The following is a 20,273-nucleotide window of genomic DNA, read 5'->3' on the forward strand; positions in this document are numbered from 1 at the left end:
TGGAAAGTTCAGGGGATTAGAGCCAATCAAAACAGCAGAAAGCCATATCAACCAGATTTTGTGATGAATGCTGCTGAAAACTTTTAAAGCTTCAGTAATAATTCTTTCTGGTCTTAAAAACAAACAAACATTAAGTAGTTGCATTTGAATCATTCCTCTTATACAAATGCCATCTCCTTTAACATCATCCCAACCCTATTTAAGGCACAGAGTGAGAGGGAAAGGGTTGAAGGAACCCTTTTAGTCAGTGTTTTTCAAACTCTGAGACTCATTCATGGACGGTAAAACCATTTAGTGAGCCGTGATCAGAAATAAAAAAAAATGAAATAGAAGCGAAAATATCCATGTGTATTAGAAGCAGTAAGGGTTATGTATGATTTCATGAGATTTTTGTTTCAGGCATATGTATATATGTGTATATATACTGGGTTGTGATGTAAAATGTATTTCTTACTAGGAGTCCTAAGTCAAAAAAAGTTGGAGAGTTCAAAGTTAGTGTTCCCCAAAGTGTGTTCTATGGAATGACAGTCCCATAGTGAATGATTTATGTTAAAAGATTTTATGAAAACATAAATTTGCTAAACACAGAATACCCTATCTTGTTCTTGAAGACTCACAGCATGCTTCTGCATACTAAAGGGTCTAACAAATTGAAGTTAGAAACCTCTTTAACTTCGTTTAATCCAGTAATTCCCAGACTTATTTGACCACAAAGCCCCCTTTTTTTGAGCAACACCAATTTACACCCTGCAGAATAATCTTCAAGAAATGCTACTCTAGGCAAATGCTGCTCTGAGCCCCTCCACCTTAATTACCTGTTGAGTCAGCCGCTCTCTCTCCTTCTCCAGCATGTAGGTGACATCATCTCCTTCAGCTGTGTCCTGTGCATGCCTTTGCCTTTCTTCCTCAAGGTCTAAGATTACCTTTAAGGAATTAAAAAAAAAAAATCATTTTCAAATATCAAGGAGTCACACTTAGAATACAATTAAATACTAAGTGTCCTTCTAAGCACCCAAGATCATTCCATAGATAAATAAATAAGTAAATCCCAGTCAGGGCCATCAAGGAGCACACTGTCTAGAAGGGTGAAAGATATGTAAGCTATGTGCCAGGAAACAATACAGTACATACTTAACCGAGGTAACACGAAGTGGCATGTAAATAGAAGAGAGCAACTCATTAGCTGTAGGGGCTGAGAAGGTTTCAGAGAATTATTAAGTTTGGTGGGACTAGGGGACAGATGTAGGTGATGAAGCAAGGCAGGACCACGGAAAGCTGAAAGCTGAGGCTCTCCCTTGATGTTCAAATCACTGGAGGTACCAGAGGGTGAAGCCTAAAATTAAACATTTCAAATAGGTGACATCCTAACTGTGCCTTGCTTAATTAATATATGCATTTCGTGTACAGTAGATAAGAGGTGAAAAGACTCTATTGAATTTATCCTGCATGTGAAAAGGCTCAATTATTGAGATCTTAAGTGGAGATTTTTCACAAGGCTTTTTTTTTTTTTTTTTTTTTTGCGGTACGCAGGCCTCTCCCTGTTGTGGCCTCTCCCGTTGTGGAGCACAGGCTCCGGATGTGCAGGCTCAGCATCCATGGCTCACGGGCCCAGCCGCTCCGCGGCATGTGGGATCCTCCTGGACCGGGGCACGAACCTGTGTCCCCTGCATCGGCAGGCGGACTCTCAACCACTGCACCACCAGGGAAGCCCCACAAGGCTTTTTAATTAACCTGCCTATCCCATTCCACTTATCCTTGTGTCAAGGGATTAAGCCCAATTTTAAGAATACAAATTTAAAGGGACATTTCCGCACATAATCCTGCCTACAACTGCATAATATTCCAATGGCTATGGATTTCTTCGTAGCTTCTGCTCATGCTTCAGAGGTGCCTTGGCCTAGACCTCCCTAGGCCAGAGCACTGTCATCCCAATGGCCATTTCCTATTGTTTCTCCTCACTAACAACTGTTATTAAAGGAGAGAGAAAACTTTCTGGGACTCCTTTTTAAATAGAAAAATGAAAACATTTTGGTGTATTTCCTACTGGTTAAAAGAAAAGAAAACTTTGGCAACTTTATAGAAAGAACAGCTTTTGCCTAAAGGTGGTAGATCATCTCCTCTCCCTTCGGAGAGCCGTCTAAAATGATAGAAATGGGATGAAAAGAATAAAACCCCACAAAGTCAAAAAGAGAGACTTTGGCAGACGAGAAATTTTACTACCATTCTGAAGAAAGCAAGTGGCTGGAGGAGTGGTAACTACTTTGGTACGGGGGAGGAAGCTGCTGTGCGCTGCAGGATCCCAAGGACATATGGAACCTGCAGGTGGCAGACACTGCACCGGGGAGGCGAGGTGTAGGAGGGAAGACAAGGGCACTGGCTCCAAGTCCGTATTTTCAGAAGAGTTATTCGTCCCCGCAATCTGATTCCTGTACACAGAATGCTCAGCCAGGCATCTACTGCCCGGGAATACACCAGATGTTTATCCTCTAAAGAAACAGAATGTGACAGGCTCCAGCTCTAGTAATAACAGATATGACAGAGAATGAGGGTGAGGAAAGGGTATTATGTTTGTTTTGGGAAGATGGCAGGGGTGGAGCGAAGGGAGGTGGACACCGTGTAAGATAATGAAATCCACATCTATAATAAAAGAAAGTAAATATGTGTCTAAAATTGATAAAGCAAGAGAGAGCAGTATATCAGTTAGAAATATGGAAGTTAGCTGCCAAAATAAACAGTTAAAAGAAAAAAGAGGTTGTCTCTAATACTGAGGAGGAGAGAGAATGGGAAGGGGTGGACTAGGGAACCCTATTTTTCGTAATAAGCAGAGTAACCACATAACTGACTGTTCAAACCACTAACGTGTCTGAGAGCCAAAGCGGGTGTTGTTAACAAGTATGCCAAGGCAACAGGCTTAAACTGGAATTCTCTCAGGCAAACTGGGACTATATGCACCCTAATTATAAGCCTCTAGTTTGATGTCTAACAAAGTCAGTGTTCTACTTTGATAAAACACTTAAGATCAGATAGGCAGCTGTTTTAAAATATTTAATACTATCTTACACTGAAATACAGTGTTAGGGAAGTTTGAATTGTTTAACTCTTCCTCTCCCCAATCACCTAGAACCATAAATTATCCCAACACTACACCTTCAATGGGCATGACAGCCAGCCAGCCCTTCAGTACAACTCAGTTACTTCATGTATGAAATAGAAAACAGGCCTGCCTATCAAACAAGGACGTTATGAAGATTTTCTCATAATACTATGTAAAAGCCCCCAAATTTAGGCAACTACCTCAATCTCATTGACACCTTTTAAATTGGGGCATAAATGTCTTCAGATTACTTCAGTCTAGTCCAGAGGTTAACTTTTCTGGGTGTTGGAGAACTCTGAGAATTCAAGTAAGGATATGGGGAAAAAATTCATTTTCTACAAAATGCATAAACTTTTGGCACTCTGTATATTTTCTGGGGGATCATGGAACATCTGAGACCCATTCGTGGTTAAGAACTCCCACTCTGGCCTTTTGTTTGGACTCTGTGAAGGGAAAGAAAAATCATGGGCAAGACCTAAGCCCTTAAGCACTTGTCAGATGCATTTTAAGCAGATGGCTCTCTAAAGCAGGTAACCATAAAAGTAAACGAAGGTCCATCAAACTGCAGCTGCTAGCCCAATTTTTTCAGAATAAAATGCTTCCTACTAAATGCACTGATGTCCCCCCTTGTTGATATAAATCTAAACCAATAGTTCTTAAAAATGCAGACTCTAGCCAAGCATTTTTTTCCAGGCCAAATCTGAGCCATAAATGATAAGTCGGGGAATGAAATCACAAGCGCTAGAAGAATTCCAAGGAGATGAGGTAGAGGAAAGCACAGGTTTGCCTTCCTAACACACACACACACACACACACACACACACACACTTTCCTAACAGGGTAGAACAGCTTTAAGGTAAACAACCCTAGGGACTGTTTATGGTTTCACGAGAAGTAAAATGCAGTGAAACTCGAAACTAGAAATAAATGAAAATAATCTATTGGCTTGTATGTTTATAGTCAGGTAAATTCTCTAATTCTTTCTCTCTCTCTCTCTCTGATATAGCATTCCCCAAATACCTGTTAATCTTTCTATTTATCACTTAAGTAAGCAAATAGGGAACACTCCGTTCAGCTACAAGGCTTGGTCAAGCCCCAGTTTGTTGCCAAAGTTTGGATGACCAAGAGTTGAAAAAACATACCAAGTGTTTTGGAGTGTCATATCAAGAAGAAATGCCATCTGAAATAATGCGTCTGGCACACTGCCTAAATTTAACATTTGGAATAACCTGCATTTTCTATCTCCTGGCTCTTAGGTAAGCTCAGGGGCTTTTTTACACCTGTGAGACCTCCCAGTTAAGTTACTGTGAGAGCTGGCAGCTGACGGGAAAGTGTCAGGCATTTCAGGAGTTTGCAGGCGCACGTCAGCGGTGAACCCACCTTGCGGTGCCTGCTCTCTGCGGCAGCCAGCTGCGACAGCATGCGCTCCTGCATGTTCTTGCACTGCTTCATCACCACCTTAAGAATCGAGAGCGGGTTTGTGCAGACTGGCTGCTTCTCGCCATCGTTCTTCTCCTTCAGTGTTTCAAAGTCTCTCTGGAGTGCCATTAAAGGATCACTGATGTTATATTTTCCATAGCGTTCTTCAATGAAAGTATCTCTGTGTTGGGCCTGGGAAAGAAAGGAAAATAAGCATTTTGCTTTCAAATACTGCTGAGGAGGGGATCTGCTAGTAGTTAGACATCAAAGGTAGTGGTGTGAGTATGAAGTAACCTTTTGACTACAAATCAGACAGGGTCATCTAAGTACAGAAACAACATCAGAAAAGGGGCATAGCATATTAATGGGAACAAATACTTATGTAAAGCTAAGTACCAGTTAGACATTGATCTAAGTGTTTAGGTTCAGGTTATTTAAATTTTACAACCCTATAAGGTAGTGCTATCATCTCCATTTTGCAGATGAGAAAATTACTACGGAGAGGTCAAGTGACTTGTTTCAGGTTACTCATCTAGCAAGCTGTCAGAATTGGGATTTAAACCCAGGCAGCCTGGCTCTAGAGTCTGTGACCTTAACCACCACACTTACTGCCTCAGCTTATGAATGCTTCTAAATTACCAACAGGTATATCTTATCTTTTCTGTGCTATGGCATTTACATTTCTAAAATACGGTAAGCATAATACCTTTAAGAGTTTATATGTTTAGAGACCTAACCAGCTGGCTGTAGATAAGTAAAGGCCGCTAGAGATATTTTTACATTATAATCGAGGGCTGTTTGTGATTTGTCCACAAAGAACTTCACTCAATTTTTGGCAGGTCAAGAGGGTGGAGGCACTCACCACTAGAGGTGCAGACAAAGTCCTTCTACCTGCTGCCAAATTCCACCCCCCTCTTCTAACCTCTGTTCAGCTGTCTTCCATCCTCCTTTCTGTCCCCTTCAGGGCTTGGTGAGCTTTGGGGATGAAAGGGAACTTGAGCAGGGAATGTGGGCTGGTGCTTGGAGTCTGGCCTGCGGCTTTGGGCCTGGGCGCCAAGTCAGGTTGAATGATCAAGAAGGGAGTGAAAGGAGATTCTTAGGCTTCCCTCTTATGTCTGCTAGGAAAGACTTGAAGTACTATTTCATATAAGCATCACATATTACGTGCAGGTGAACAGAGTGAAATTAACAATTACTTTACTAAACAGACATTTAAATGTTTCCTGAGACATTTTACAAAAAAAAGAAAAAATGAAGTGTTAATAGAGGGTTGTGGAAACTTTCTCAAAAATCATAGCAAAGTACTATATAATTTAAGCTTTCAAATGAAATCTAGTTATGAAAATTACTGTTATTTCTCAAGTTTTAAAAATTATTTCATCAGGAGCTACCACCACCCACAAATGGGAACCCATTTGAAAAGAAAAATACACAATTCAGTGACCATGCTTAAAAAACAAAAACCCTCAAGAAAATAAAGCAAACATGGGGTTTCTCTGACATGTTTCAGTGCTGAAAATTTGATGCCCCCTTCTTCATTAGAGACTGTCCAAGTTCAAGACTCAGGAATTAGCCTTGTGTTACAAATTTGTGTTGGTATCAGTTGGCAGATGTTCAAAGCAGAGTTAGAAGCCCTGGTGGTTTTACTTCTGGCTAGACTACAACTGTCTTAAGTGATGACATTATTGGATTATTTGGATAACATTGTATACTAAATATTTGAAGAGTGAAATTCATTTGTTCCTTTAAGTTACTGATAACCATCCTCCTAACCTTATTACAAGTGTGCGCGTGTGTGTGGGTGTGCACATGTGAGCATGTGGATTGAAGGGGGGAGGGATTTGAAAGACAGAATCCTATTTTTTTTAGGTCCAAATTAGAAGGAAATTTTCAGTAAAATTTCAAAATAATCTTGTCTATTTAGGATAGAGGAAGACAAGACCAATTCCAAAATTGGCTATTTTTATTAGTGTTTTTAAGAATCATGGCAAGAATAGACAAAAAAGCTAATTTTTAGTTACATATTTAAGAGCATTAATGTCAAAGAACATGGGACTCATCAATGTTTTCTTTTCATTAAGAACATCTGTTTCTTTAAGTTCAGGTATAAAAACATGAGACTGATAACCCAGGATTCACTGGAAGTATCTATTTGTAGCTATTAATGTCCTAAGGCAAATCCTCATTTAGAAAAACACAGACAAAGGAAGCAAGAGAAAAAAAAAAAACTCTTTAAGAAGTTGAGATTCCACTTTTCTGTCACATCTTTTATTCATGATTACTGTTTCTGTATGATTAGCTATGGGAAAGAAACAATTATTGGTACTAAAATTGGTTTAGCAGGGCAAAAAGAAAAAAGTGAACCTGAGTATTTTTATGACCTTTCCTTTTCAGAACACCATGGAGAAAGTGGGATGGGAGAGCAGAGCTGGGAGTACAATTCATGATCTTGATGATGCTAAGAAGCTGCATCTGCTAAGAAGCTCTCTCTCTCAGGTTTCAGTATATAGTTAACTAATCCTTAAAAATATAACTTTTTAAATAAAACCCACACTGTTATTATCCTGTAGAATTAATAAGCATCACAGAGTTACAAGTAATGGATGAGGAGCTTCTTTGGTGAGGCCTCAGACTTCTCTGAGAATAGTTGTTAAGCTGTCTGTTTTCTCTTGAAGTATTTCACAGTAATTCCATAATCACTTGCATAGTAATTACAAGTTATACACAATTGGTAGCTTCACACATAAATGAAAAGAATCTGCAGAATAATCTAAAAAAGGCTCCTTCTCACAAAACAATTATTTTAAGTACATTCTAATATGGGACCCGAATATGGGAAAAGTGAATTCTGTATTTATTATACCAAACACTGGATTGGAAAATGGGAGATGGAACATAGTATTTTCCATCCAACTTAATGCTTCAGTCAGGTGAATTGTACGTATTTACACACTTTACAGCACAAATAATAACAACAATAACTAAAAATAGATGTTAAGATTTGACAAATGAAAGAAGAGCTTTAGTGGAGGTGTGCATTGGCTATCTATTCCTGCATAACAAATTACTCCCAAATTTAAATGCTTAGTAAACATTTTTTATCTCATACAGTTTCTGAGGGTCAGGAATCTGGGAGGGGCTGAGGGCTGAGCTGGGTGCTTCTGGCTCAGTGTCTCATGAGGTTGCAGTCAAGCTGCTGGCCAAGGATGCAGCCATCTGAGGGCACGACTAGGGCTGGAGGATCCATTTCCAAGCTTAGTTGTTGGGCTAGGCCTTGGTTCCTTGCACGTACTGGCTTCCAACAGAGCAAGTGATGTGTGAGAGTGAGAGACAGACACACATAGACACATCCAGATGGAAGTCCCACTGTCTTGTAACCTAATCTCAGAAGTGACTTACCATCATTTCTGGTGTATTCTAGCAATCACACGGACCAACCCTGGTAAATGTGGGTGGGTGGGGGACTACTTAAGGGTGTGAATATTAGGAGGGAGGACCACTGGGGGCCATCGTGGAGGCTGGTTATCAACGTGAATGACTGGACATGCTACCACTACCGTTTATGTTTCAGGTCAAAATTTAGAGGCTAAGTACCTGTACTAAAAACTATCAACACTGAGTTTTAATATTTTAATGAAATTCCAGCTATTTTATAAGAACTTTAAAATGATCTGGATTTCACTTTGGGGGAGAGGAGTTCAGGAGTACAGCTAAAATCAATCAATTTCTTGCAATTTCATTATTTTTACTTCAATGACAACATATATTTTAACTGAACAGAAATTCCTACGTTGTCAGAAAACACAATGATCTTTATTTCAGACAACAGTAAAGTAACTGGCTGGTTAGACAGATTCAATGATAGAAGATATTACTATAGCAGACAAAACATACTAGTCATCTATTACTCATTTATTTTTACTGTTATAGGCTGAATGAAACACACCACTACTGAATGCTTAAAATAAAACCACATAATATCCTTGGATATGCCATGTTTGCTCTCCAAAAATTTCAGCTTTGCTATGATAAACTACAAAAAGAAATATGAAGCAATCACCATCTCTCTATAATAAATAATTTATTATAATAAATAACATACACGTATATATCATATATACATAAATAACAGTTCAATAATATTATATGTAGATAATAGTATATATAAATACATATATATATGTATATATATATATATATATATATATATATATATATTGACTGCATTTGGTCTTCGTTGCTGTGTGCGGGCTTTCTGTAGTTGCAGCAAGCCAGGGCTACTCTTCATTGTGGTGCGCGGCCTTCTCATTGCAGTGGCTTCACTTGTTGCAGAGCACAGGCTCTGGCGCCCGGGCTTCAGTAGTTGTGGCGCATGGGCTTAGTTGCTCCACGGCATGTGGGATCTTCCCGGACCAGGGATCGAACCTGTGTCCCCTGCATTGGCAGGCGGATTCTTAACCACTGTGCCACCAGGGAAGTCCCGATAATGGTATAAATTATATATATATTTCAATCTTAAAATAGGAAATCTCTTTATTCTTTGGATGATAATCACCAACATGAGAAGTGGTTCCAAATGTAAAGGTGAAGAATTATGGCCCATTTAAATGGGGGTTTATATTTAAGTACAAGGTTTTATTTTCAAGACTCAGGCTGATACCAGAACTGTATTAGAATATGCAATTTTGCCATTTGTTGCCAATTCTGAAGTGATACTTATAAAAGTAAACAGCAATATAAACATTATGCCGTTAAAAACATCTGAATACTTCTATGTCAGGGATCAGAAAGACAAAAAACGTGATTCCAAAATGGTTTTTATTAATGTTACCAAAAGCATGTTAAAGGAATCCTTTGTACACACAATTTGAATCTATTAATCTTCAAATCATTTATACTCTGGAGTCCCTAATAAACTATAAATAGCTGCCTGGACAACTGGAAATAAAGCAACCATTCTGGATGAAGATGATAATAACATTACAAGTATAACCTTTGTTCTGCAAGCTCCTTTTCACTTGCTGAAAGAAAACCAGATTTTACTGTTTGATAATATTGATAAAAGAGGATCTAGCCTCATTGGAATTAAACTAATTTCTGGAAAATGGCACAAAATTTATCATGGGAGGGCTTCCCTGGTGGCACAGTGGATGAGAGTCTGCCTGCCGATGCAAGGGACACGGGTTCGTGCCCCGGTCCGGGAGGATCCCACATGCCGCGGAGCGGCTGGGCCCGTGAGCCATGGCCGCTGAGCCAGCGCGTCCGGAGCCTGTGCTCTGCAGTGGGAGAGGCCACAACAGTGAGAGGCCCACGTACCGCAAAAAAAAAAAAAAAAAAAAAAAATATCATGGGAGCAAAAAGAGAAAATTATCATCATTTAAAAAACATGTCTAATATATTATTGAAAACCGAGTGCTCCTTCCACTTAGCCATAAATACTGTATTCTCAGATCTGGTCTTTTCTATATGTTTATTTTCTTTAATACGTTTGGGCCCTAGAGTCTAACAGAACTGGGATTATATCCTGTCACTACTACTTTCTGTATTACCTTTAGTAACAACCTTAACTTCTCTGTGCCTCAGATTCCTCATCTGTAGAATGAGAGTAACAATCTACCTATAGGTTTGTTATAAAAATTAAATGAGTAATGTAAAATGCTTCCTATAGTACCTGACACAAAGTACTATAAATATGAATTATTTTTTTCAATAACCAAATTTAGAATATAGATTTTCCTGTTTTAGAGCCAATAACTTAAACTCAACCCCACAGACTTAAGATTCTGTAAAATTGGATCAGGCTAGTAAATCTCCATTAAAAGCAAAACGAAATTCACCAATCCCAGATAACTCAGAAGTAACACATCACTAAAAATGTATCAGGAACCTGGATAACCAATAACATTCTATTTACTTAACAATCAATCCTGAACTGGCATGTGACATATTATATAATGTGGTCAACTGATATTTATCTCTTGCATTGTTATTAAACACTTCTCACTCTTCTGTCTTTTCTTTCAACCTACTTAGATTGCAAGTGATCTGAAGGAAAAAGCACTTAATACATCTTTCTTCTTCCTATATCCTATATTTTGCCTTAAGCCCAAGACATGTAACATATTTTCCAGCCTCTTTCCTGATGTCTTAGCCTCTCCTTACTCTCATCATTTTAGTGAGGTCAATATTTTATTTTGCTGTTAGTAAAATCTAGGATTTACTTAGTATAATCACTTAAGGTAATATCGATATATATATTTAGCAAACTGACTTTGAAGCAGATGAGCTTCAAAGATTCCCCTTGTATTTTTAATAAAACGTTCATCATCCTGGTAAAAAAAAAAAAGATTCCCCTTGGGGTCAGTTTGCAACCACAGATATTTATAAAAGCAATTATTTACATAAGTTCAGAGGATCATGTTACAATATTATTTGACTACAGTGTAATAAATTCTTTTGAAGACTAAAAATGGTAAGTTTAGTACAAATAGCTACAAGTGTAGTACTTCTAGCTAGTGGACTGCTTATTGATAGAATAAGAATATGGGTAAACAGAACAATGTAGCTGCTTCAACATTCAGATTTGAGAGAGTCCTGAGAAAACTCCTAATGAAATAGCTGTGTTGAGTTTTTTTGTCTTTGTTCTATTATTTTAGGCTATGTATGTGATTGAAACAAGTTACATATACATTTTGGACTGGGTCTAAATAAAAAACTTTTTGAGGTGGGGAAGAAAATGTGTAAGGGATTCTATAAGACCTGAACAAATTAATGCTCTGAATATAAAGTAATAATTTGAAAGTATAATTTTTTTTTTTTTTTGAGAAAGAGCGCGCTTTATTGGGAAGAGAGCATTGCACGCGACCAACATATGAAGAGAGCTGGATGGGCGTCCTACACATCATGCTCAAAAGGTACTCAGGATGCTGTGCTAATGAAGATCAGCCGGAACATGGACTCCTGGGAAACTTCCCCAACCTCACACCTCTGAGGGAACACACACTTCCAACCTTTTCCTGGAAGGCAACTGTGGTCCACTAGAGATAGAGTCCCTCAGGGGTGCCTTGTTGTTTTTTATAAAGAACATTTTCTTTAAACTTTTTGAAGTCTTCATTTGTTACTTTTATCCTACGTTCTCTCAAGGCCATCAGACCAGCTTCCATACAGATTGCCTTGATGTTGGCATCAGAGAGGTCGTCTTTAGCCATGATCAAGTCATCCAGGGTTAGTGCTGTCATCCTGCTCGTGTGGATGTGAAAGATGCGCTTCTTCGTCTTTTCATCCGGCAAGGGGAACTCGATCTTCCTGTCAATGCGGCCTGGTCTGTAAGTGCTGGGTCCAAAGTCTCTATTTGGTTTGTGGCCATGATAACTTTCATGTCTCCCCTTGAATCAAACCCATCCAACTGGTTCAACAGCTCCAACATTGTTCGCTGAATTTCTCTCTCACCACCAGAATCTGAGTCATACCTTTCTGACCCAATAGCATCAATTTCATCAATAAACACGACGGATGGTGCATGTTCTTCAGCAACTCAAAGCAGTTCCCGAACAAGATTGGGCCCATTGCCTAGATAACTTCTAAATAAGTTCAGAGCCAACCACTCTCAAGAAAGTGGCCGAGTTTTGGTTTGCTACTGCTTTGGCTAGGAAGGTTTTACCTGTGCCAGGTGGACCATACAGAATGACCCCCTTAGGGGGCTTTATACCCATCTCTTCATAATATTTAGGATGAGTGAGTGGAAGTTCCACAGATTCCTTAATTTCCTGGATTTGGTTGTCCAATGCTCCAATATCAGCATAGGTCTCCTGGGGGGCCTTTTCCACCTTCATCATTGTGATCAAGGGATCCGTGTCATCCATCAGCACCCCTATCACAGCATGCACCTGTGGCTGAGCAGGACCGAGCAGCCCGGTTCCAGCAGATCCTTGTCTACAAATGAAAGAATGCTGATGTAGTGTTCTGAGCCCACAGACATAGACACGATGGCATGATTGTCATCAATGATCTCTTCGAAGATTACTACCGACATTGGGGTGCCCCTCAGATCACCCACCTTTGATCTTTCCTCCTCTTGCTTTTCTTCTAAAGGCCTCATTTGTTCCAGATTTCTAATGAATTCTTCCTCCATGAGAAGACAGTCTTCAGTTCTCTCTAACTTCAACATTAACCAGTACTGAGTGTGAGATGTCACCAGGGGCAGTATGCTGGCAGCATCTGGTCCCTTTATTCTCTTCTTCTTTTGCCCCACTCTAGCTGGTATAGTAGATTCATAATTCTTTTTCTTATCCTTGTCATCCTTCTTTCCACCTCCAGGACCATGACCACCACTCTTTGACACATCTTGCTTCGGCCACTTGAGCCGCTGCTGCCAGAGGTCGAAAGTATAATTTTTAATGCTGCATTAGATCTTAATCTCTTTTATTCAGGGGACCATACATCTCTTAAAATATAATGAGAGGGAGGACCGTCAAGATGGTGGAGGAGTAAGATGTGGAGATCAACTTGCTCCCCACAAATACATCAAAAATACATCTACATGTGGAACAACCCCTACAGAACACCTACCGCACCCTGGCAGAAGACCTCAGACTTCCCAAAAGTCAAGAAACTCCCCATGTACCTGGCTGTTTGGCTGACAAGGTCTTGGTGCTCTGGCCGAGTGTCAGGCCTGAGCCTCTGAGTGGGAGACCCAAGTTCAGGGCACTGGACCACCAGAGACCTCATGGCCCCATGTAATATCAATCAGCGAAGGCTCTCCCAGAGATCTCCATCTCAACGCTAAAACCCAGCTCCACTCAACGACCAGCAAGCTCCAGTGCTGGACACCCCATGCCAAACAAATAGCAAGACAGGAACACAACCCCACCCATTAGCAGAGAGGCTGCCTAAAATCATACTAAGTCCACAGACACCCCAAAACACACCACCAGATGTAGTCCTGCTCACCAGAAAGACAAGATCCAGCCTCATCCACCAGAACACAGGCACCAGTCCCCTCCATCAGGAAGCGTACGCAACCCACTGAACCAACCTTACCCACTGGGGGGCAGACACCAAAAAAAATGGGAAACATAAACCTGCAGCATGTGAAAAGGAGATCCCCCAAAAGTAAGTTAATCAAAATGAGAAGACAGAGAAATATGCAGCAGATGAAGGAGCAAGGTAAAAACCCACCAGACCAAACAAATGAAGAGGAAATAGGCAGTGTACCTGAAAAAGAAATCAGAGTAATGATAGTAAAGATGATCCAAAATCTTGGAAATAGAATGGAGAAAATATAAGAAACGTTTAACAAGAACCTAGAAGAACTAAAGAGCAAACAAAGAATGATGAACAACACAATAAATGAAATTAAAAATTCTCTAGGAGGAATCAATAGCAGAATAACTGAGGCAGAAGAATGGATAAGTGACCTGGAAGATAAAATAGTGGAAAAAACTACCACAGAGCAGAATAAAAAAAAAATAATGATAAGAATTAAGGACAGTCTCAGAGACCTCCGGGACAACATTAAATGCAAGAACATTTGAATTATAGGGGTCCCAGAAGAAGAAGAGAAAAAGAAAGGGACTGAGAAAATATTTGAAGAGATTATAGTTGAAAACTTCCCTAACATGGGAAAGGAAATAGTCAATCAAGTCCAGGAGGCGCAGAGAATCCCATACAGGATAAATCCAAGAAGAAACACGCCAAGACACATACTATCAAAAAATACATACAAAGGAAAAATATTAAAAGGAGCAAGGGAAAAGCAACAAATAACATACAAGGGAATCCCCATAAGGTTAACAGCTGATCTTTCAGCAGAAATTCTGCAAGCCAGAAGGGAGTGGCAGGACATATTTAAAGGGATGAAAGGGAAAAAACTACAACCAAGACTACTCTACCCAGCAAGGATCTCAATCAGATTCAACAGAGAAACTAAAACCTTTACAGACAAGCAAAAGCTGAGAGAATTCAGGACCACCAAAGCAGCTTTACAACAAATGCTAAAGGAACTTCTCTAGGCAGGAAACAGAAGAGAAGGAAAAGACCTACAATAGCAAACCCAAAACAAGAAAATGGTAATAGGAACATACATAGCGATAACTACCTTAAATGTAAATGGATTAAATGCTCCAACCAGAAGACAAAGACTGGCTGAATGGATACAAAAACAAGACCCGTATATATGTCATCTACAAGAGATCCACTTCAGACCTAGGGACACATACAGACTGAAAGTGAGGGGATGAAAAACATATTCCATGCAATGGAAATCAAAAGAAAGCTGGAATAGCAATTCTCATATCAGACAAAACAGACTTTAAAATAAAGACTATTACAAGAGACAAAGAAGGACACTACATAATGATCAAGGGATCGATCCAAGAAGAAAATATAACAATTGTAAATAATTATGCGCCCGACGTAGAAGTACCTCAACACATAAGGCAAATGTAACAGCCATAAATGGGGAAATTGACAGTAACACAATCATAGCAGGGGACTTTAACACCCCACTTTCACCAATGGACAGATCATCCAAAATGAAAATAAATAAGGAAACACAAGCTTTAAATGATACATTAAACAAGATGGACTTAATTGATATTTATAGGACATTCCATCCAAAACCAACAGAATACACTTAGTTCTCAAGTGCTCATGGAACATTCTACAAGATAGATCATATCTTGGGTCACAAATCAAGCCTTGGTAAATTTAAGAAAACTGAAATCGTATCAAGTATCTTTTCCGACCACTATGTTATGAGACTAGATATCAATTACAGGAAAAAATCTGTAAAAAATAGACGCATGGCGGCTAAACAATACGCTACTAAATAACCAAGAGATCACTGAAGAAATCAAAGAGGAAATCAAAAAATACCTAGAAACAAATGACAATGAAAACACGACTACCCAAAACCTATGGGATACAGCAAAAGCAGTTCTAAGACAGAAGTTTATAGCAACACAATCCTACCTCAAGAAACAAGAAACACCTCAAATCAACAACCTAACCTTACACCTAAAGCAATTAGAGAAAGAAGAACAAAAAAACCCCAAAGTTAGTAGAAGGAAAGAAATCATAAAGATCAGATCAGAAATAAATGAAAAAGAAATGAAGGAAATGACAGCAAAGATCAATAAAACTAAAAGCTGGTTCTTTGAGAAGATAAACAAAATAGATAAACCATTAGCCAGACTCAGCTAGAAAAAAAGGGAGAAGACTCAAATCAACAGAAGTAGAAATGAAAAAGGAGAAGTAACAACTGACACAGAAGAAATACAAGGATCATGAGAGATTACTACAAGCAGGTATATGCCAATAAAATGGACAACCTGGAAGAAATGGACAAATTCTTAGAAAAGCACAACCTTCCAAGACTGAACCAGGAAGAAATAGAAAATATAAACAGACCAATCACAAGCACTGAAATTGAAACTGTGATTAAAAATCTTCCAACAAACAAAAGCCCAGGACCAGATGGCTTCACAGGCGAATTCTATCAAAGATTTAGAGAAGAGCTAACACCTATCCTCCTCAAACTCTTCCAAAATACAGCAGAGGGAGGAACACTCCCAAACTCATTCTATGAGGCCACCATCACCCTGATACCAAAACCAGACAAAGATGTCACAAAGAAAGAAAACTACAGGCCAATATCACTGATGAACATAGATGCAAAAATCCTCAACAAAATACTAGCAAACACAATCCAGCAGCACATTAAAAGGATCATACACCATGATCAAGTGGGTTTTATCCCAGGAATGCAAGGATTCTTCAATATACGCAAATCAATCAATGTGATACACCATATTAAAAAATTGAAGGAGAAAAACCATATGATCATCTCAATAGATGCAGAAAAAGCTTTTGACAAAATTCAACCTGCATTTATGATAAAAACTCTCCAGAAAGTAGGCATAGAGGGAACTTAACTCAACATAATAAAGGCCATGTATGACAAACCCACAGCCAACATCATTCTCAATGGTGAGAAACTGAAACCATTTCCACTAAGATCAGGAACAAGACAAGGTTGCCCACTCTCACCACTATTATTCAACATAGTTTTGGAAGTTTTAGCCACAGCAATCAGAGATTAAAAAGAAATATAAGGAATCCAAATTGGAAATGAAGTAAAACTGTCACTGTTTGCAGATGACATGATACTATACATATAGAATCCTGAAGATGCTACTAGAAAACTACTAGAGTTAATCAATGAATTTGGTAAAGTAGCAGGATACAAGATTAATGCACAAATATCTCTTGCATTCGTATACACTAATGATGAAAAATCTGAAAGAGAAATTAAGGAAACACTCCCAGTTACCACTGCAAGAAAAAGAATAAAATACCTAGGAATAAACCTACCTAGGTTTGTAGGAGACAAAAGACCTACATGCAGAAAACTATAAGACACTGATGAAAGAAATTAAAGATGATACAAACAGATGGAGAGATATACCATGTTCTTGGAATGGAAGATTTAACATTGTGTAAATGACTATACTACCCAAAGCAATCTACAGATTCAGTGCAATCCCTATCAAACCACCAATGGCATTTTTCACAGAACTAGAACCAAAAATTTCACAATTTGTATGGAAACACAAAAGACCTCGAATAGCCAAAGCAATCTTAAGAAAAACAGAGCTGGAGGAATCTGGCTCCTTGATTTCAGACTATACTACAAAGCTACAGTAATCAAGACAGTACGGTATTGGCACAAAAACAGAAATATAGATCAATGGAACAGGATAGAAAGCCCAGAGATAAACCCACGCATATATGGTCACCTTTTCTTTTTCTTTTTTTGGTCACCTTATCTTTGATAAAGGAGGCAAGAATATACAGTGGAGAAAAGACAGCCTCTTCAATAAGTGGTGCTGGGAAAACTGGACAGTTACATGTAAAAGTATAAAATTAGAACACTCCCTAACACCATACACAAAAATAAACTCAAAATGGATTAAAGACCTAAATGTAAGGCCAGACACTATAAATCTCTTAGAGGAAAACAAAGGCAGAACACTCTATGACATAAATCACAGCAAGATCCTTTTTGACCCACCTCCTAGAGAAATGGAAATAAAAACAAAAATAAACAAATGGGACCTAATGAAACTTCAAAGCTTTTGCACAGCAAAGGAAACCATAGCCAAGATGAAAAGACAGCCCTCAGAATGGGAGAAAACATTTGCAAATGAAGCAACTGACAAAGGATTAATCTCCAAAATTTACAGCAGCTCTTGCAGCTCAATATCAAAAAAACAAACAATCCAATCCCATCCACAAATGGGCAGAAGACCAAAACAGACATTTCTCCAAAGAAGATATACAGATTGCCAACAAACACATGAAAGGATGCTCAACATCACTATTCATTAGAGAAATGCAAGTCAAAACTACAATGAGGTATCACTTCACACTAGTCAGAATGGCCACCATCCAAAAATCTACAAACAATAAATGCTGGAGAGGGTGTGGAGAAAAAGGAACCCTCTTGCACTGATGGTGGGAATGTTAACTGATACAGCCGCTATGGAGAACAGTATGGAGGTTCCTTAAAAAACTAAAAATAGAACTACCATACGACCCAGCCATCCCACTACTGGGCATATACCCTGAGAAAACCATAATTCAAAAAGAGTCATGTACCACAATGTTCACTGCAGCTCTATTTACAATAGCCAGGACATGGAAGCAACCTAAGTGTCCATCAAAAGATGAATGGATGGAGAAGATGTGGCGCATAAATACAATGGAATATTACTCAGCCATAAAGAGAAATGAAACTGAGTTATCTGTAATGAGGTGGATGGACCTAGAGTTTGTCATACAGAGTGAAGTAAGTCAGAGAGAGAAAAACAAATACCATACGGTTACACATATATATGGAATCTAAAAAAAAAAGAAAAAGGTTCTGAAGAACCTAGGGGCAGGACAGGAATAAAGACACAGACATAGACAATGGACTTGAGGACACAGAGAGGGGGAAGGGTATGCTGAGACGAAGTGAGAGAGTGGTACTGACATACATACACTACCAAATGTAAAACAGATAGCTAGTGGGAAGCAGCTGCATAGCACAGGGAGATCAGCTAGGTGCTTTGTGTCCACCTAGAGGGGTGGGATAGGGAGGGTGGGAGGGTGATACAAGAGGGAGGGGACATGGGGACATATGTATACATATAGCTGATTCACTTTGTTATACAGCAGCAACTAACACAACAATGTAAAGCAATTATACTCCAGTAAAGATGTTAAAAAAATGACAGTTGACACCTACTTCATACCATACACAAAAAGAAGGATGGATCACAGACCTAAAAATATATATGAATGGCCAAAAAGTACATGAAAAAGTGATCACTCATTAGTGATCAGGGAGATCACATGAAAAAGTGATCACTCATTAGTGATCAGGGAGATGTAAATTAAAACAACAATAAGATAGTACTATACGGCCATTAAAAAGGCTAAAATTTAAGACCGACAACATCAAATGTTATAAAGGATATGGAGTAACTAGAATGCTCACATTGCTGGTGGAAGTATAAACGTAGAACTATTTTGGAAATTAATCTCGAAGTTTCTCATAAAGTTAGAAAATGCCTACCTGCTATTCCACTTCTAAGTATTTGTCTAAAAGAAATGAAAACATATATCCACAAAGACTTTTACACAATTATCCAGAGTAGCTTTATTCATAATGGCCCCGTACTGGAAACAATCAAATATCAAACACTAGGAGAACAGATAAGTAAAATGTGACGAATTCATGAAACGGAATACTATTCAGCAATAAAAAGGGACAAATTACTGATACATACAATTACACTGATGAAACTGAAAATCATTATATCGAACAAAAAAGTGCCAGACATAAAAGAATGTATTCTCTGTGACTCTGTTCTAATGGGCAAAACTAATCTGTGGTGAAGAAAATCAGAACAGTGGTTACATCTGGATATAGGGGGGGACAAATGACCAGGGAGGGGCATAAGATAACTTTTTGGTGTGATGAGAATGTTTATGTCTTGATAGGAGTGTAGGTCAAATGGAGTGGCATTTGTCAAAACTTACTGAACTGAACACTTAAGATCTGTGCATTTCACTATATCTAAAATATATCTCTAGTTTAAAAACATAAATATGTATAGTGAGAGTTAAAGGAAAATTGAGTTATATGTAACATGCTTTATATATTCTGTTTCAGAAACATGGGAAGTTCAAACCAAAGTAATTTTAATAGTAATAACAACAGGAGAAGCAACAAGGGAGGTGCTCACACTCGAGTGCTCATTACCTACTGAGCAGTGTGCTCAGTGCTTTACATAGCTCATCTCATCCTAGCAGCATTCCTCTGCAGGTAGACAGCACTGTATCTCCATTTTACAGAAGAAACTGAACATTAACGTGTGACTTTCCCAAGGTCAGAAAGCCAGTTAAGAAGTGGAGAAGAACAGTAAATGGTATATAGTAAGTACTGAATATGTTAACTGAATGAGTAATACACATAAACAGATATTCCCCAGGACTTCACAGCAATGAATTTCAATTTAGTAGGTCTCGATCAGTAGCTTAAAAATGAAATAGAACAGAATTGAAAACATTGTAGAGCACTGAATGCTGTGAGTACTATTTCCAGAAAATTTTCTTCTGGCATAAGAATATAGGTGTGTGTATATCTGTGTGTGTATGTGCACACGTTGGTGTGTCCCTTGGGTCACAATGCAAAGTCTATTTTTTACTATGT

The 20,273-nt window shown here is 38.7% G+C and overlaps 1 protein-coding gene and 1 pseudogene across 14 annotated transcripts in view; both read right to left on the bottom strand.

Moving 5' to 3' along the window:
- Positions 1-20,273, bottom strand: part of CTTNBP2NL (CTTNBP2 N-terminal like) — a 68,050-nt gene that overhangs the window by 4,422 nt on the left and 43,355 nt on the right. For all 14 annotated transcript variants that reach the window (XM_089917913.1, XM_089917904.1, XM_089917877.1 and 11 more), the window contains 2 exons: positions 4,475-4,705; positions 816-923 (listed from right to left, as the gene is read on the bottom strand). In XM_089917913.1, coding sequence (XP_089774039.1) covers positions 816-923; positions 4,475-4,705 — 339 coding nt within the window. The remainder of the gene's footprint in view (positions 1-815; positions 924-4,474; positions 4,706-20,273) is intronic.
- Positions 9,803-12,881, bottom strand: LOC149750679 (26S proteasome regulatory subunit 4 pseudogene; annotated as a pseudogene).

The sequence above is a fragment of the Delphinapterus leucas genome, chromosome 1 (genome assembly GCF_059928025.1).
Source record: "Delphinapterus leucas isolate spDelLeu-1000000601 "Yukka" chromosome 1, BTC_Dleu_Yukka2, whole genome shotgun sequence".
Classification (NCBI taxonomy): domain Eukaryota; kingdom Metazoa; phylum Chordata; class Mammalia; order Artiodactyla; family Monodontidae; genus Delphinapterus; species Delphinapterus leucas.